Source organism: Oratosquilla oratoria, chromosome 22 (assembly GCF_046742065.1).
Source record: "Oratosquilla oratoria isolate Oo_2021 chromosome 22, ASM4674206v1, whole genome shotgun sequence".
NCBI lineage: Eukaryota > Metazoa > Arthropoda > Malacostraca > Stomatopoda > Squillidae > Oratosquilla > Oratosquilla oratoria.
This window is the reverse complement of record NC_134798.1, coordinates 8,674,817-8,693,671: the sequence shown is the minus strand read 5'-3', so window position 1 is coordinate 8,693,671 and position 18,855 is coordinate 8,674,817. Positions and strand designations below refer to the sequence as shown.

At 38.7% G+C, this 18,855-nt stretch overlaps 1 protein-coding gene across 2 annotated transcripts in view; it reads left to right on the top strand.

The window, feature by feature from the left end:
- The first annotated feature begins 12,953 nt into the window (after positions 1-12,953).
- LOC143037419 (uncharacterized) overlaps positions 12,954-18,855 on the top strand; it is a 617,678-nt gene continuing 611,776 nt past the window's right edge. For both annotated transcript variants that reach the window (XM_076205579.1, XM_076205578.1), the window contains exon 1: positions 12,954-13,184. In XM_076205579.1, coding sequence (XP_076061694.1) covers positions 13,138-13,184 — 47 coding nt within the window. In that variant the 5' untranslated portion in view covers positions 12,954-13,137. The remainder of the gene's footprint in view (positions 13,185-18,855) is intronic.

The following is an 18,855-nucleotide window of genomic DNA, read 5'->3' as shown; positions in this document are numbered from 1 at the left end:
TTGCTAAACAGACCGGACCCGGCTCATCCAATCCAAGCTGCAGAAGTAATAAATACAGATCCCATTGAAGAACCAACATTAGCTGAAATAAAGATGGTCATAAAGGAATTAAAAAATGGAAAAGCTCCAGGCTGTGATGAAATACCAGCAGAACTACTAAAGAATGGGGGGAAAGTCCCGGAAAAATAGATTTATAGATTAATAAAAGAAATATGGAATAAGGAAAAATTACCAACAAAATGGCAAAAAGGGATTATTATTCCAATTTATAAGAAAGAAAGCAAACTAGAGTGTGCCAATTATAGAGGGATAAACCTGTTATGTGTGTTATACAAAGTATACACATGAGTTCTAATGAAGCGGCTTAAACCATACACAGAACAGGAGTTGGGGGAATATCAGTGTGGATTTAGGCGAAACAGATCAACTACGGATCATATTCACACAGTCCGCCAACTAATGGAGAAATATTACGAATATGATAAGACCCTATATCAGCTATTTGTAGATTTCAAACAAGCATATGATAGTGTGCACAGACCATCAATGTGGCACATAATGGCAGATGTACAGTAAGAGTTGGAAGGAAAGATACAGAAAGTTTCAATATACACAGTGGCCTTAGGCAGGGATGTATGCTGTCTCCTTTACTGTTTAATCTTGCACTGGAGAAAGCAGTCAGGCAGATTACCAACCATCCAGGTGGAGCTAAGTTATCCAATGGTCAGATAACCCACCTCGCTTATGCCGATGATGTGGATGTGGTGGCCGAGATTGTGGAGGAAATTAACGAGATCTTTACAGTATTCCAGAGAACAGCAGAACAGATAGGCCTAAAATGCAATGAGCAGAAAACGGAAATTATGAAACTAAGTAGAAATGGGAGAGGAGCAAGTTGGATCACTAAGGGTGAAGAAAATGGATAAGTTCAAGTACCTGGGATCCATTGTCAGTGAGAGAAATGAATTGGACATGGAAATAAACGAACGAATAGCTGTAGAAAACAGATGTTACCGTGCCCTTGCATCTGTAATGAAGAGTCGGACCATCAGCAGAAGAACTAAGATAAGAACATATAACATTGTAATAAAACCAACAGTCCTGTACGGATGTGAGACATGGACACTGACAAAAGAAAGGGAGAAGAGACTGGCAATTTTTGAAAACAATATCCTAAGAAGAATCCTCGGCCCAGAATATGATGAAGAAGAAGGGAAATGGAGACGAAGACATAACAGGGAAATTATATATCAGACTCGGCAACCGTACATTCAGGATGAACTACGCGAAGAAGAGCAAGGTGGGCTGGACATATATATATATATATATATATATATATATATATATATACGTATATATATATGACGTAAGCGGAGTAGGAAACACAGGAATCTTAATCTTGAGTTTGTTCCTGACTAGTTTCACAGGTAAGACTCCTGTGTTTCCTACTCCGCTTACGTCAACCTGTCAGAATTAGGAGAGGAACAGAGGGAGTAATTGGTGAGGAACAGTGTGGATTTAGGACGGGTAGAGGTTGTGTAGATCAGATCTTTGTGGTAAGACAGATATGTGAGAAAGCTATAGGAAAGGGGAAGGCTTTTTTTTTTGTCTTTTATGGATCTGGAAAAGGCTTACGACAGGGTAGACAGAAAGGCACTGTGGGAGGTTATGCAGATATACGGGATAGGAGGAAAGCTTCTAGGAGCTGCCAAGAATTTTAAAGAGAGTAGTAGACCTTATGTCAGGATTAGAAATGGAGTGAGTGAGTGGTTCGAGGTAAAGGTGGGACTTCGTCAAGGATGCGTTATGTCGCCCTGGCTGTTCAAATTATACATGGATGGGGTAGTGCGAGAGGTAAATGCAAGGGTAGTGGGTCAGGGATTGGAGATGGTTAAAGAAAATGGAGAAAAGTGGGAGGTGAGCCAGCTGTTGTTTGCGGACGATACTGCGCTTGTGGCAGGATCGGAGGAGGGATTGAGGAAGTTGATGACACAGTTTGGGAGAGTATGTGAAAGAAGAAAGCTAAAGATAAATGTGGGTAAAAGTAAGGTGATGAGATGTACAAGGGGTGAAAGTGGCAGTAGACTGGAAGTGAGCATAAAGGGAGAGCGACTGGAGGAAGTGGATAGTTTTAGATACTTGGGTGCAAATGTGGCAGGAAAAGGTGGAGTGAAGGTGTAGGTAGAATGTAGATTGAGAGAAGCAAGTAAATGCCTTGGTGGATTGAAGAGTGTAATGAGGAATAGACATTTGGGAATGGATGCTAAGAGGAGACTATATGAAGGAGTGATCGTGCCAACAGCACTGTATGGAGCAGAAACATGGAACATAAGAGAGGAAGAGAGAAGGAGTTTGAATGTGTTTGAGATGAGGTGTCTGAGAAGTGTGATGGGGGTTACTAGGCTAGATAGAGTGAGAAATAAGGAGGTGAGGAGGAGAACAGGGGTGGAAAGGAAGTTGGGAGATAGGGTTGATGAAAGAGTATTAGGATGGTTTGGACACATGGAAAGAATGAGTGAAGAAAGACTAGTAAAAGAGGTATGGAAGGCAGGTGTGGAGGGAGTGAACATGAGGGGACGTCCTAGGATGAGGTGGATGGATGGGGTGAAGGGGGCTTTGTGGAAGAGGGGAATGTCTGTTGAGGAAGGACGGGAGAGGACAGAAGACAGGGGTGAATGGAGAATGGTTGTATATGGATGATGTTTTTGATGCATGAGGTGGAATGGGCGGGTGGATGGGGGATGAGGTAGTATGTGTGAGCAAAATTTGAAGCAGCCCAAAGGGATTTCTCCCCGTCTTCTCCTTTTATGCATGGGGGGACGGAGAGGGGGGGTCGCCGATTTAATGAAGCAGCCTTGCTGTGGATGTGCTGTGTCTTGCGACACTGCTTCTGACCCAGGGGAGTGGACAAGGTGCAGGGATGACCCGTCATCCAGGAGGTGCTAAGATAAGAGGGAGGGTGGAGGGGGTGTGGAGTGTATTTAGGGATGGAATGGGTGGGAATGATATTATTCCTTTACTTTTTGTCTACCTCCCTTGTAAGGGGGAAAAAGCCTTGGTATATGTATGTATGTATATATATATATATATATATATATATATATATATATATATATATATATATATATGTAAAACATATGATTATTTCTATTAATGTTTCTGCCTAATTTCACGAAACCGTAGATCTCTAAAATCTCAAATATAAAAAAATCTCATCAGTCGTTAAGGCATTTTTCTAACATATATCAAGAATCGGGGGGGGGGGGTTGCGTGTGTAAGGTCATAGCATTATCTATAGATCGGTCATACGAGCTCTGAGCTCTCTCCACAATGCCCGCGAGCGAAGCGAGCAAGCGCCGCAGTCCAAGCAACCCGGCGTAGCCGTTGCTTATATATATATATATATATATATATATATATATATATATATATATATATATATATATATATATATAATAGCCAATTACCCGCACGTTGCTGCGAGTTCGTGAATAATCCCGAACCTAACCATACTATATATAGCTTTAAACACTCCCCCTCCCAGATGTGCGCCCCCCCTACCCGAAGGTTGGGAAACCCTAGTTTGAAAATACATGCATACACAAACACAAATATTATGTGTACATTCTTTTGCGTGCGTGTGTGAGTGTGTGTGTGGATTGACAATAAATGCCTACAGCTAAAAGGTGAAGAAATGTATCTACTTTATTTATTTTAAGAATATATATGATTATAGGGGTTTATTTGGAAAAACCTAGGAAGAGTTTATAGATAATAAATTTCCGCCGCACTAAAATTAAATGAAAATACGCAATATTTCAACATTTGATAAAATTATACAATCATTTTACATTTATATATATGTATATATATATATATGTATATATATATATATATATATATATATATGTATGTATATATATGACGTAAGTGTAGAAGGAAACACAGGAGTCTTAGTCTGATTTTATTCCTGACTAGTTTCGCAGGTATTCTTTGCAAAATCACATCTGCGAAACTAGTCAGGAATGAACTCAGAGTAAGACTCTTTTGTTGCCTACTCCACGAACGTCATTTATATATATATAAATAGATACATGTATATATATATATATATATATATATATATATATATATATATGCGTAAATAACCACTAGGAAAAAGTAAACTAACGAAGCAGAGCGCTTTCGTGTAATTACATCTTCATTTGTGAACACACGCTCCTGGTGTTTTTATTGCATATATATATATATATACATATATATGTATGTATATATATATATATATATATATATATATGTATGTATCACAACTAACACCACAGTCGGACGAAAGAAAGAGTTGCGTAAGCGGAACTATATATTTCGATTGCTACCTGCAATCCTCTTCAGTAGTACAAAGTGGCAGGGAGGAGGCTATCTTAAGTAGCAACCTCTTACAAAAGAAAGGGAACACGAGAAAATACAGAACATCACTGCCCCAACCCTAGTTGACCTGAGGCTGACACGAGGTCGGGTCAGGGGGAGGGGGAGGAAGCTTGTTGACAATATTTTTGGTGATGAATAGTCCTGAAATGATGTCTGGGGTCCATTGAATATTTCCAAGGGTCAATGGACCCCAGACATCATTTCAGGACTATTCATCACCAAAAATATTGTCAACAAGCTTCCTCCCCCTCCCCCTGACCCGACCTCGTGTCAGCCTCAGGTCAACTAGGGTTGGGGCAGTGATGTTCTGTATTTTCTCGTGTTCCCTTTCTTTTGTAAGAGGTTGCTACTTAAGATAGCCTCCTCCCTGCCACTTTGTACTACTGAAGAGGATTGCAGGTAGCAATCGAAATATATAGTTCCGCTTACGCAACTCTTTCTTTCGTCCGACTGTGGTGTTAGTTGTGATTTATAAATGTGTTACTACATTTCTCACCTGTATATGTATGTATATATATATATTGTATACGTATATGTATATATATATGTGTATATACATATATATAAATATATATATATCTACAGTATATATATATATATATATATATATATATATGTATATATACAATCACTCAAAAAAGTATCGGTTGGTGGTTTTAGGTGTTTGTGGGAGACGAGTGAAGCAACAGAATTGAGGTTCCCTTACAGTTGGTAGTCGTGACAAGATTGAAAACAATTATATATGCACAGACAAGAATTGTTAATATTTTATTGTTACTGAAATCAGACGCACACACACACGCACACACACACACACACACACACACACACACACACACACACACACACACACACACACACACACACACACACACACACTCGGTGGCGGATTGGTAAAGCACTGGCCTCACAAGTCAGAGAACCGGGGTACGATTCCCCGGTCGGGCGGAGATAAGTTGGGTTTGTCTCCTTTCACGTGTAGCCCCTGTTCACCTAGCAGCGAGTAGGTACGGGACGTTAGTCAAGGAGTTGTGTCCTTGCTGTCCCGGTGTGTGGTGTGTGAGTGGTCTCAGACCTACCCAGAGATCGGCTAATAAGGAGCTCTGAGCTCACTGCCGTAGGGTGGTGTCTGGCTGTCTCGACAGAGACTGCAGCAGATCCGAGGTGAATACACACACACAAACACACACACACGCACACACACAACACCAGAGCATACGCAATATATATTGCCACACCACAACATGTTTTTGGTCTAGATAACGCTACCAGGCTGTCCTGTATACATGGCAACCCCTACCCGTCACTCCGTTTCTCAACTCTCGTCCTCCCAGAGGGGCAGCCATTCGCGCTATAATAAAATACTCCACAGCTCCTTAGCAGTAAACAGGTTGTTTCTTCCTTTATAACATTTGTGTAATGTATAAACTTAAATATAATCTTAATATTTCAGATGTCTTCACTGAATGCTGCAATAATGAAGACGCACATTTATAAACTACGAAGCTATGAGAAACACTGGCGCATTGATACACAGGCGTACCGACATTTTCCAGGTCTTTGAACAATGTGTCAAAGTTTAGCGTTTATTTACGTCAATTTCCGTACGATTTCTTACCGATATTTTTATTGACTACACGTTTACATACATACATACATGCATACATACATACATACATACATACAGTACATACATACATACATACATACATACATACATATATATATACACACACACATATACCCATATATATATATATAATATATATATATATATATATATATATATATATATATATATTAGAATAAATAGGCAGTAAGTTCTCTTTTAAACATGTTTGGTTAAAGACCAGCGCAAATTCAGTATCAACTAACTTCTTAGTAGTTTTCTCTATCTTCCGAATAGACTTCTTGTAATCAGAAGGGAGGTCAAAAACGAGGCTGCCGAGATCCATATCTTAACAATACAATATGGATCTCGGCAGCCTCGTTTTTGACCTACCTTCTGATTACAAGAAGTCTATTCGGAAGATAGAGAAAACTACTAAGAAGTTAGTTGATACTGAATTTGCGCTGGTCTTTAACCAAACACATACACACACACACACACACTTTCAGCGAAAGGACGGCTTGCAGAGCGCTCTGAAGAAAAGTGCAGATTGTGGATACCAACGCAAAGAGAAGTGCCTTTTTGTATTTGCAGGGGGGGGGGAAATTGCTCGTGAGGTAGTGGGAAAGTAAGGAAAGAGGAGAGGGGGAGGGATTGCTGGGGAAATGGAAGGAAATGAGGATGTGGTGGACTTGGCCCAGGCAGACGGGCGTAAGGTCAACATGAAAAGACCACCGGACCAGCTCAGTGATGACGAAATGGCAAATAAAAATGTAAAGATTAGAAGTATAGAGAGGAGCAATACAGAAGAAAGTGACGAGAATATGTTCCAGGGATTTAAAGAGGGTGGGGGGGACACAACCCCCCCCCCGACTGATAAGACTAGAGGAGAGAGTTGATAAGGTGATCGAGGACTTGGAGCGTAAGTTAGGTAACGTAGACTCCATCTTCCAAAGAATTGAAAGGTTGGAACAACTAGAGAAGGCTAACAGAAACTTAACTGAAGAAATAGAGGACCTAAAAAGACAGTTAGGAAATGTAAAGGAGGAGAATGAGAAATTGAAGAAGAATAGTAATGAAAACAAAGAGAAAATAGCTACAGAAGCTAAAAATTGGAGAATAACTCAAGAAGGGAATAAGGTTTCATTCACTGACATAGTCAAACAGCAATTGAAAGAACATAATGAAGACTCAGTTATTAAAGTGATGAGACAGAAGGAGAATATAGTAAGAGAATTAGCTGACAAAAAGAAATGTATAATTATATTAGGAATGGAAGAGAAACATAACCCAGATAGAACCGCAAGAATCAAGGAGGAAAATGAAAGAGTAAGCAGTTTATTAAAATTAGTCCAGGAAGATGAACCAGAAATTATAAAGGAAATTGAGGAAAAATTCAGACTCGGAAAATATAGTACAGATAAGACCAGACCAATTAAGATTAAATTCAGGTCACAAACAACAGCAGAGAAAATTCTATCCAAGACAGGGAAACTAGCAACAAATGATCAATATAAAAAGGTATGGATAAAAAGAGAAATGAATAAGGAGGAAAGAGAGGCAGAAAAGCAGAAAAGAATTGAAGCTAAGGCAAAAAACGAGGAAAGAACGGAGTCAGAGAAAGAGAGATTCTATTGGAGAGTAGTGAACATGAAAATAAAGCAGTTCGACATACTAAAGAAAAACATAAGGGAAACAGAGAATACAATGGAAGTGGCAGAAAACTAAGAGTGTCTTACACAAATATAGATGGATTGATAACAGGATTGAATGAACTGAATGATTATTTGAAAGGAAAAGAACCGGACATAATGGGAATTGTAGAAACAAAATTAAAAGGCCCACTACCACCCAACAGTGTAGGACATGATACATACAATTATTGGATTAGAAACAGAGAGAAAAAACAAGGGGGTGGAGTTATGTTCCTGACTAAGAGGGATATAAACGTGAAAAGTGTCATATATGGAAAGAATACAGTAGAGATGATTATGATAGAAGTGGAAGACCGAGATAAGAAGAGCAGAAAATTTGTGATCAATTATGTGCCTCCGAAAACAGCCTCATGGGAGGAGAGTGAACATAAAAGTATGTTAGAGGACACAAAGATAGCATTAACTAAAATAATGGAAGACGGAGGAAGAATAGTTATGATGGGCGACTTTAATTGCAAAGAAATCTGCTGGGAAGAAATGAGAGTAAAGAGTGGTGATGACTCATGGGGAAATGCTCTACTTGAGATGATTACTGACCATTCAATGACACAATGGATACAAGAGAACACTAGGTATAGAAATGAAGAAGAACCATCGAGGCTTGACTTAATAATTACATCTGAACCTAGAATAGTAGATAAGATTGAATATAAAACACCAATAGGTAAAAGTGACCACATATTGATTGAACTGGAACTTAATGAAGAAAAATATATGAAAAGAAATGAACAATATAGAAAAGGAAGAATGATGTATGAAAAAACAAACTTTGATAAAATAAGAGAATTCCTCCAACAAGAAAACTGGGAAGAAATATACAAAGAAGAAACAACAGTGGAAGAGAAATGGAATATTTTGACAAAAATTTACAAAAAAGGAGTGGAAAAGTATGTCCCAAGACAAAAACAAGAAAAAGAATATGTAAAATGCTGGTACAACAAAAGTTGTAGGGAGTTAAAGGACAAAAGAGACAAAGCCTGGAACAGATGGAAAAAAGACAGAAGACCTGAAAAATGGAAAATATATACTGGTTATAGAAATGAATATGTACAAAAGTGCAGAGAGGAAAAAAGAAAATATGAAAAAGATGTTATAGAAAAGTGTAAAGATCAACCAAAACTATTCTACAGATTTGTAAACAATAAACTGAAAAACAAACAAGACTTAGAGAAATTAAGACAAGGAGGAGTTGAATACACTGAGGAAATGGAAATGGCAGAAATTATGAACAAACATTTTAAATCAGTGTTTACAAGGGAAAATATACAACCTGAAGAGATTGAGTGGAAGGAAAAAGTCCCCCCTATGGAAGAAATAGAAGTAACAAAGAATGAAATATTGACACACTTGGGTAATTTTGATGTCAGAAAATCGCATGGGCCAGATGAAATAGCAAACTGGATTCTGAAAGAATGCAGGAATGAACTGGCAGACAAAATACATAGCATAATAAGCAGTTCCTTAAAAGAAGGAAAAGTTCCAGAAGATTGGAAAAAAGCAAATATAGTACCTATATATAAAGGAGGAAATAAAGAAGAACCTACCAACTATAGACCAGTCTCTCTAACAAGTACAATAGCAAAAATATGTGAAAGAATTATCAAAAGTAGATGGGTAAAATACTTGGAAAAAAACAACGTACTAAACCCAAGGCAATTTGGATTCAGACAAGGACGATCATGCGTCACCAATTTAATATGTTTCTATTCAAGGCTAATAGATATGATACAAGAAAGAGATGGATGGGCTGATTGTGCATTTCTAGACCTAAAAAAAGCTTTTGACAAAGTACCACATAAGAAGTTGCTTAAGAAATTAGAATATGAAGGAGGAATACAAGGTAAATTGCTAAATTGGATGGAAGACTTTTTGCAAGAAAGAAAAATGAGAGTAGTGATAAGAGATCAGCACTCAAAATGGAATGAAGTAATAAGCGGTGTCCCGCAGGGAACAGTTCTGGCCCCAATAATGTTTGCTATATATATTAATGATATGGATGAAGGAATTGAAAGCTATATGAGCTTCTTTGCAGATGATGCAAAATTACTGAAAAGAGTGAAAACTGAAGAAGATTGTGAATCACTACAGAGAGATCTAAATAAAGTACAAGAATGGAGTAGGAAGTGGGAGATGGAGTTCAATACAAAAAAGTGTAGTATAATGGAATTTGGAAAAAGCAAAAACAGAATAACAGGATCATATAATTTGGGAGAAGAAGGAATAAAAAAAGTAGAAAATGAGAAGGACCTGGGAGTCATTGTTATGAATAATATGTCACCTGAGAAACATATAAATAAGATTTTTGGAGAAACTTATAATTTAATAAGAACAATCAAAGTGGCATTTACATACCTGGATGAAGAAATGGTGAGGAAAATCCTAATCACCCTGATAAGACCAAGATTGGAATATGCAGCAACGATATGGTCACCAAGTACAAAAAAATGTATAAAAAAACTTGAAAGAATACAAAGAGCAATTACAAAACTGGCACCAACACTCTCAAAACTATCATATGAAGAGAGACTACAAAAACTTAAACTACAGACACTAGAGCAAAGAAGAGAGAGAGGAGATTTGATAGCTATTTACAGAATCATGAAAGGCATAGAAATTACTGATAGAGAGAATCTGATAAAATGGGATGACAGAAATACAAGAGGACACGGAAAGAAAATAAAAAAAGACAGCTATAGAAGAGATTTTAAAAAGAACAGCTTTCCTCACAGAGCAATAGACAGTTGGAACAAGTTAGATGAGAAAGTGGTGTGTGCAAAATCAATACATGAATTTAAAAATAGTTTAGATAAAATGAGATATGAAGACGGGACCCCACGAGCATAGCTCCCCTTCCCGTAAAATACAACTAGGTAAATACAACTAGGTAAATACACACACACACACACACACACACACACACACACACACACACACACACACACACACACACACACATATATATATATATATATATATATATATATATATATATATATATATATGCATGTACAGCACTGAATGGGTCCCAGTGAGCATATAAACATTTATCAACCACAATTCACTTTAATTCTAAGCCATCAACATCATATATATATATATATATATATATATATATATATATATATATATATATATATATGTATGTATGTATGTATGTATATATATATATATATATATGTATATATATATATATATATATATATATATATATATATTTGTGTGTGTGTGTGTGTATGTGTGCATGCGTGTATATTCGTAAAGAGCTGGAATCCAGGAGGCATGTTATCGGAAAAAATTCAAACACTGGACTCATTATTACCGACGTTTCGAACCCTCTCCGGGGTTCGTCTTCAGTGTTATACAATGTCAGCAAAAGGAATTAGTTAAATAGTATACTTGGGACCTGTCCCAGGGAACATTGGTATACTATTTAATTGATTCATTTTGCTGACATTGTATAAGCCTGAAGACGAACCACGGGCAGAGTTCAAAACGTCGATAGTAAATTATGTTACTCTGAGTCCAGTGGTTGATATTTTTCCGATAATATGCGTATATGTTTGTATGCTGTTGATGTACAGTATAGGTACACATGCATAAATGTACATGTGAGTACATATTACTGTATGTGGACATTCATGTGCATGGATTTATATGCATGTATGCATATAGTGTGGGTGTTCCCCTGTTACAGGCAAAAACAGATGTATGCACAAATAAATATTTAGAGACGCGGTTCGTGCCTACGCATATTCAAAAGGTATCTGCTCTTGTTCGCTTTGGTTTGTGTTCACAGATTTGTTCTCTGCGGGGGAGAGGGGTGGGGCAGATAAGGGGAGAGGTGTCTCTCGCCGTCCACCTACGATGTTCATGTACCGTGTGAACCCCGTCTTCGTGGGCTTCATCGCAAATTTCGAACCTGCGGTCAATTGCCCTGAGTTCGCGTAATTTGAACTTGAAGACGAGTAGCTTCCGCCGGGAGGCGTCGAGGCTCTCGCATGTGTCCCAGGGTTATTAGTGACCGTCTCAGTTGTCGATGGGAATCGAACCCGGGGTCTTTGTAGTTACGAGAAGAGGTCGAAACCGGAGGAGCCATAGTAGCATTTCGCGGTGGTCATTGAGACGAACATGCGTGTTCGATTGACTCTGCAAAATATTTTCCGTATATATTTTAACTGTATATCTTCTAACATTGGCAAAGCTCACACCACTAGGGATTCTGTCTTCTTGGTGCCGTATTTCTCAATTAGGGTCTGCAGGACGGGGAATTCATCATGCTACAGTTAATCCTGTAATGGCTATTTTTTTTATATAATTCATTGTTACACAATGTTTGTTCAATGAAAACAATCTGATAATAAACACCAATTCCTGTGAAAACAAAAACATTTTGATTAACAATTATTACATACAAATGCAAAATGATTATATCATAATTCGATGTAAAGGGTCCACAAAGCTGGAGAAACACTGCCTTTGTACATTTCGGGAAGAGGTTTTTTAGATCCCTTTGCCCCTTTGACGAACAAAGTAATCCTGATTTAAAATGAAATTCTTATCTTAGAATACACCACCATACCACAGGAGTCCGTTGGGAATATCGTTAGCGACCCCCAGCTGAATAAAATCATCTGTCAGAATATATGTAAAATGTCATCGGTGTTGACGTGAATTGGTTAGCTGATACATGAGATGTCAGCTCAGAGGCTGGATGCCAAACAACGGCGTTCCAGTATTTGGTTTTGGTGTTTATCCAAGTGAATTAGACAGAGGATAGGGGTGTAATGAACAGGAAAAAGGGACGGGGAAGGAGGAGGGTGTAGATTTTTGCACCAGGAGCTTCACACAGGAAAGGAAGGTGCTTGTTATAGGACCCTCCCCCTTCCCTTCCCTCGCGTCGCACCTCATCCAAGTCTTCGCTCCCACGCGTTCGGCCTTCGAACTTGGCGCCTCTTCGCATCAAGACAAAGTCATCACGTTCTCTATTTCTTCCTGTTTATTCAAGACTTCTCGCGGCGCTTAGATTACCGGTTCCCAGTATGCACCATTCCTGAAGGGCAGTCGAGAAGGATATGCCCTCAGGTGTCGAACTTCGTCTTCCTGACATTGAGATAGTAATAGGCTCGATGCAAAAATCTCCTTGCGATGCCTGGCTCGCCGCGCAGACTGTGTGCGTAGCGAGAAGCGGCAGTAGTCATTGAGCCGGCTAGGGTGGTGGATGTAGTGCTTGACGGTGCCAGTGGGCGTGTATGTGTGTAGACCAGCTTTCGTAGAGTGACCATGTGCGTGCTTCTCCGTAGTTACGCTTGGGATATCGGTAAATTCAGCTGTTGCCGGGGTTTTTTCTAATCACTAACATTCACTAGTTGTCTACTATCATTATTAAATATGGCTAACGTTAAGGTGGCAGTACGCGTGAGGCCGCTAAACTCAAGGTAAGTTGGCTTGTTATTGTATGTGAATGTATATATGTATACATACATATATGTATATTGTATTTTGTGTTGCAATACCTTTATCCACTCTTACTGTTACCTATGTAGAAGTGAGCAAATGTATTCTTGTGCATTATGCGAAGTACTAATAAAGTTCATTTGTACTCTTATACATGTACGCACATAAACATCCTTATATGAGATACATGCATAAATATGAATTATAAACTCATGTACATATACTGTTTATACAGTTATAGAACACTAAATTAAAAAGGACCGACGTGTGTGCAATTGCTCATATATACGCACATGTGTGTCTGTTTCCAAATAATTTATGTCATCTTAGTGTGTAGTTATCCTGATAAGAAAATTGCGTATACACTTAAACACAAGTGTATGTATATTATTCTTAGCGAATCGGCCTTTTTATCATTTATCCTACAAATGCCCTTTTGCTTATGATATTTTTTATTCTTTCAACGCAGTGTCTTTACTAAAAGCACATTTGCAGTGCTAAATTATATTTCTTAGGTAAATGGGAGGTGGGGGGACCAATAACTATCCTGTTGCCAAAACGTTACTAGAAAAGGGTGGACACTTATTGGCTAAGACAGAAGAGTTTCTGGAATGAGGCGGTTTCTTACAATGCAAGAATTCAAGTTGGGACAGTATTGTGTGTAAGATGTCCTTTGCATATTTCATGATGGCGTGATGTTGAAGTCTGAGAGTCTTGTGCCTTTCGCAGCGAAGAGGACCATAACAATTGAATGGTATTACCTGGCAGTCTGTGGAACAAATGTATGATTCTTGAATAACAAAGGGTTCGGCTGAGAGACCGACTGAACAAGTGAATAACAGCGTTAATCCGTAATGCGCAGGCGCACGCGATAGGGTGTGGGTTGTGCGCTAGTTGAGCGAGGGGAACCAGTTGTGCGCATGCGCCGGTAGGAGGCCTGGAGGATAGGGTGTAGTCTCTTGGTCTTGGGGGGGGATACGTTTGTATGCATGTAAGGGGAAAAGGTCGTCTGTTTGTTTACTGCAAAAGGGAGAGAGGAAGTACATTTGTATGCATGAGGGTAGATACGGGTGGGTGGCATGCGCGCGGGGGGAAATCACCGGTTGACTACTTTTGCCTCTGCCGGTTGTGCGACTGCGCGGAAAGATTTGTTTGCCTATGTGTGATTTCTAAGAGTGAGTCGGTGTGGCTTCTATATCGCTGGTTATAATATGGCATCACCCCTCAGTCCTCGAAATGTTTCAGGTGTCGTTTATGTATACGAATATATAGAAAGGTCAATGCGTGTGTGTATATATATACATAATATATATATATATATATATATATATATATATATAACATATATATATACATATATATGTATATATACATATATATATATATATATACACGTATATATACATATATACACATATACACATATACATACATATATATATATATATATATATATATATATGTATATATATATTATATATAATATATATTAATCATATACATTATATATATATCTACATATATATATATAAACCACTGGTAAATAAGAAACGTAGTCCGAGCGTTTTCGTCTATTTATGACATCATTACCTTGATGATGTCAAATAGACGAAAACGTTCGGACTGCGTTTCTTATTTACCAATGTTTTTTTCTGCATAATATATTCACGTGTCATTTGTGAAATACTGCAATATATATATATATATATATATATATATATATATATATATATACACATATATATATAGACACATATATACATATGTATATATTTACATATACATATACATATATATATATATATACACATATATATATACATATACATATACATATATATGTATATATATACATATACAGTATATATATATATATATATGATGTCCACGGGGCGGGGCCCCAGCGCGTGTAGAAAGGGAACAACTGTAGTCTTGTATATCTGTGGTCACAACTCTGGAACAAACTGATGGATTAAGCCATGTGAACATGAAAGTTGTTACTGTGTATTATAATTTTTCTACACAGAGGTATCGTTCACTGAGCAGTAGTTACCTTATAGAAAACATGAATATTCTGCAGACAAAGTCGTGTTTCTCGTTTGAAAAATACCATGATGTTTCAACCCTTTTGACAGCAACAATAGAATGATGGGTTCTACGCCCGGCAGCGGGTTGTCCCTTTCTATGCGCAGTGCAATCCTGCGCGGGTAAGGGAAGTTGGAGCGGCATTTTGAAGAACTCTCCAGAGTAGGCCTATTGGGCGCTTAATTCCACAACAAGGTTTAACTAGCGAGTTGAGTTAGGCAGTCAGTACTTTTTAAAGTACCAGTGGTAACGATAACAATAATTGCTTTTCACCAGATAACCAGTATAAAAAATAGTACTAAAACAGTGCCGTCGGTGGGCAGACGGTACTAACTTAAAGATATTTAGTGCAAGATAAAAATGCATTAAGAATATGCTATCACTACTGCCTGTATTTAAATCAAGATAGTGCAAGGAAAATGGGTTCCAAGTAAGAACCATTAATATAAACGCGATGTTGAACGAGGAGTCGAAACGCTGTAGATTGCGAATCGATAAAAGTTGTCACTAATTGGTTTGAGTAAATCTTGACGGAGGTAAATAAAGTAATCTGCTATTAGCCAGAATAAAGGGAAAATATCACCTTGGATTTAGGTGAGTTTTAGCTGTGAAAGCATTGTAAAGGTTATTATTGTAGTAATGCGTCATAGCAGACGTAGTTCATCTTGTAACGTGGCTCGGTTTGGATGTCACACACTCCCCTCTTAGAAAAGGCTAGGGCGGTGCCCTCCTTACGGAAGACTTTGGAGCAGCAGGGGATTTTATGTAGTATGATGGCCTTACTATGAAGTATTTGAACTGGACATGTGTATTAATGACAGTGATACATGGTATCAGTTATGATAACCTATGATATGGGAGGAAACGGACGAAGTCTGACACAAAAGCATATTGCAGTAGTGTAAGTAATGAACACAAATTGATTTGTGTGCTTGTGTATGTGTGTGTGTGAATAAAGTACTGCAGCGCATGGCTTGATTTAATCTGTAGTAAATAAACGAAATTACGGAATATTCTTCACTAAAAAAGTCGCGGAACATTCCAGCGAACACGCGAAAGTCTCAGAAACATTGTTTTTAGATACACTCGGTGTATATTGGCGTGTGCGAAACCTTGAGAAGTATAGAGAATTGCCGGTGGGAGAAAGGGTGTTGAAAAACGTACTGACATGAGGGTTAAACATTCGCACTGATCTTAATCTCAATTTATGGGTTCATGTCGTGACTTCAGAGCAGAGGGTGTGTGTGTGTGTGTGCGTCTCATTTGTTGCCCTCCTTTGGTCCTGTGAGTATCATAGGGTCTCGGCTTTTGATGAGGCAATTGAGGGAACGTTATTCCACCGACTAGAATCACGTGGCCTTAGCAGAAGGGGATTCGTGACTAGCGTTGTCTAGTTGAAAAGGTGACCTCCAAAACGCGACCATCGGTTGAGTGGGATAAAAGGCCAGTGTCTCTGGAACTTCCCTGTTTTCATGTTCCGGGATTTTTCATCTAATTCTTCCGGGTCGTCCGTCTTAGCTGGGTGTAATATTTAGATTTGTTCTACCGTTTTTATTCAGCGGGGGGACACTCCCCGGCCCTCGAGGGTAAACACTTGCTCTGATTAATACATCTAGGTTGAGTTTCGGTAGATGGTTTCGTTTAGCTTTCTTCATTCATAATGTTTTGAGGCTTACTCCATGTTACCTTTGATCAGGTAGCCCTGGGGTTTTCATCAGATAATGGGGAGTTAGATAAGGCTGGACCTCTAGCCAAATAGCTGCGATTCGTCCCTTCTTTACCTTGGGACCACCTAAAGCCCTGATGCCTTGGGGCCCCTCTGGCCATTTGATTGCTGACGTGTTTGAAGACGTGCCAACTGATCCCTTCACCTGGGGGGCTGCAGGTGGCTATGATGGTTTCTGCAAGGGTGTTTTGGTGTTGGAGGACGTAACAGAAGCTCTAGTGATGAAGTAACAGTGGTTATAATGGTGGTGGAGGGAGCACTATGGGTAATAGTGGAGGGAACAACAATGGTGTTAGTGGTGACTGTAGAGGGAACAATATTGGTGTTAGTGGTGGTGGAGGAAGTGATATTGATGTTACTGGTGGTGGAAGCGACAACATTGATTTTAGTAGTGGGAATGGTGGTGTTGGCGATAATGATGGTGGTGGAGGGTGGGTTGGGGACATTGAATGCCTAATTATCTTGGCCAAATAGACCTTGGTAGTTGAGGCAATTAGGAGACGTGGTTGTCAGGTCGATTGGCCTTAGATCCTTTATCATTGTTCCCCACTGTGTTTATTTATCAATCTGTTTTATCTGTTTATTTATCTATTGTTATTCATTTCTATTTAATTCTTGATCTATTTTTGCTTATTAATCTATTTATGATTTATTTCATTAATTTATTCAATTAAATTTATTTATTTGATTTAATTATGCTCGCTGGCCGAGTGGGTTAGAGCGTCGCTATTTGCGGCGGAGGTCGAGGTGACGGCAGTTCGAATTCTGCCACCAGCGAGTTGGGCCAAGGGCATGGTTAATTAATTCCACGCTACAAAATCTTCTGTAAGAAACACCGTCCTAGCTTCCTGATAGGGGGAGTTCGCGACGGCAAACCGAATCACCATAAATAATTTTCATTTAATTTATTTATTAATCCGTTTTTCTGATTTTGTCCACTTGGTTTGAAGGGAGTTTAATTCCCTATTCAACCCCTCAACTACTGAGTGGGCACCACGGGGATGGATGGAAATCGCCTGACGACAGCAAGACTGATGCAAACGGGTTATCTGACATTGGCTATAATCACTTCGTTACCACGAGAAAGCCACGAGGCTGAATCAAGTAATAGGCCAGCGGCCATTATAAAATGAAACGTGGTGATCGATAAGGGAGGTGTGGAAACCGAACTCCGCCTTAAAATCACCCGATATTTGCCATAATAAATTCTATATAGTGCTTAGAGTGTGAGTTTACGGTAGGAAGGTATCGGACTGGGTCTATTTGTGTGCGTTGTCTGACTAAGGCCGCCAGGCGAGTCCGGCCAGGTTGTAAACATAAGTAATGTTTATGTCTGCAGGCAGCGCGCCCTTATTTTTGTCCGCCTCTGTTTTTAATGTTTATTAGCATGTTATTTTATCAACACTATCACCCCACCTGATTGGTATTTTATCTATTCGGCTGTAACACATCACAATTCATATTTTTCGGAAACTACCGAACAACCGTCATTTCAAGAGTAAAGTGGTTATCACACTGGACTATTTTTCCTCCCACATCCTAACTCTAAGCTCCCTTTGAATAACTAGGATACGGTATCGCTTACAGGAATCTAGACTCCTCTAAGAACATTTCAACATTCGTATAGGTTTACAATCTCTTGGTTCATCATTCAGTTTTGCTATATATAACGGAAAGATAATTTGATATTTGGAGATTTGGAAAATAGAATATTGTAAATTAAGTCGTTTACACTCAAACGGACTCTCAACGGTCGGCGCTGTGGAAACCCAGTGCGATAACTCCTTAATGTGGTTCAGTTGAGGCGGTAGGTTAGGGAAGGGAAGAGATTCTGAGGGAAC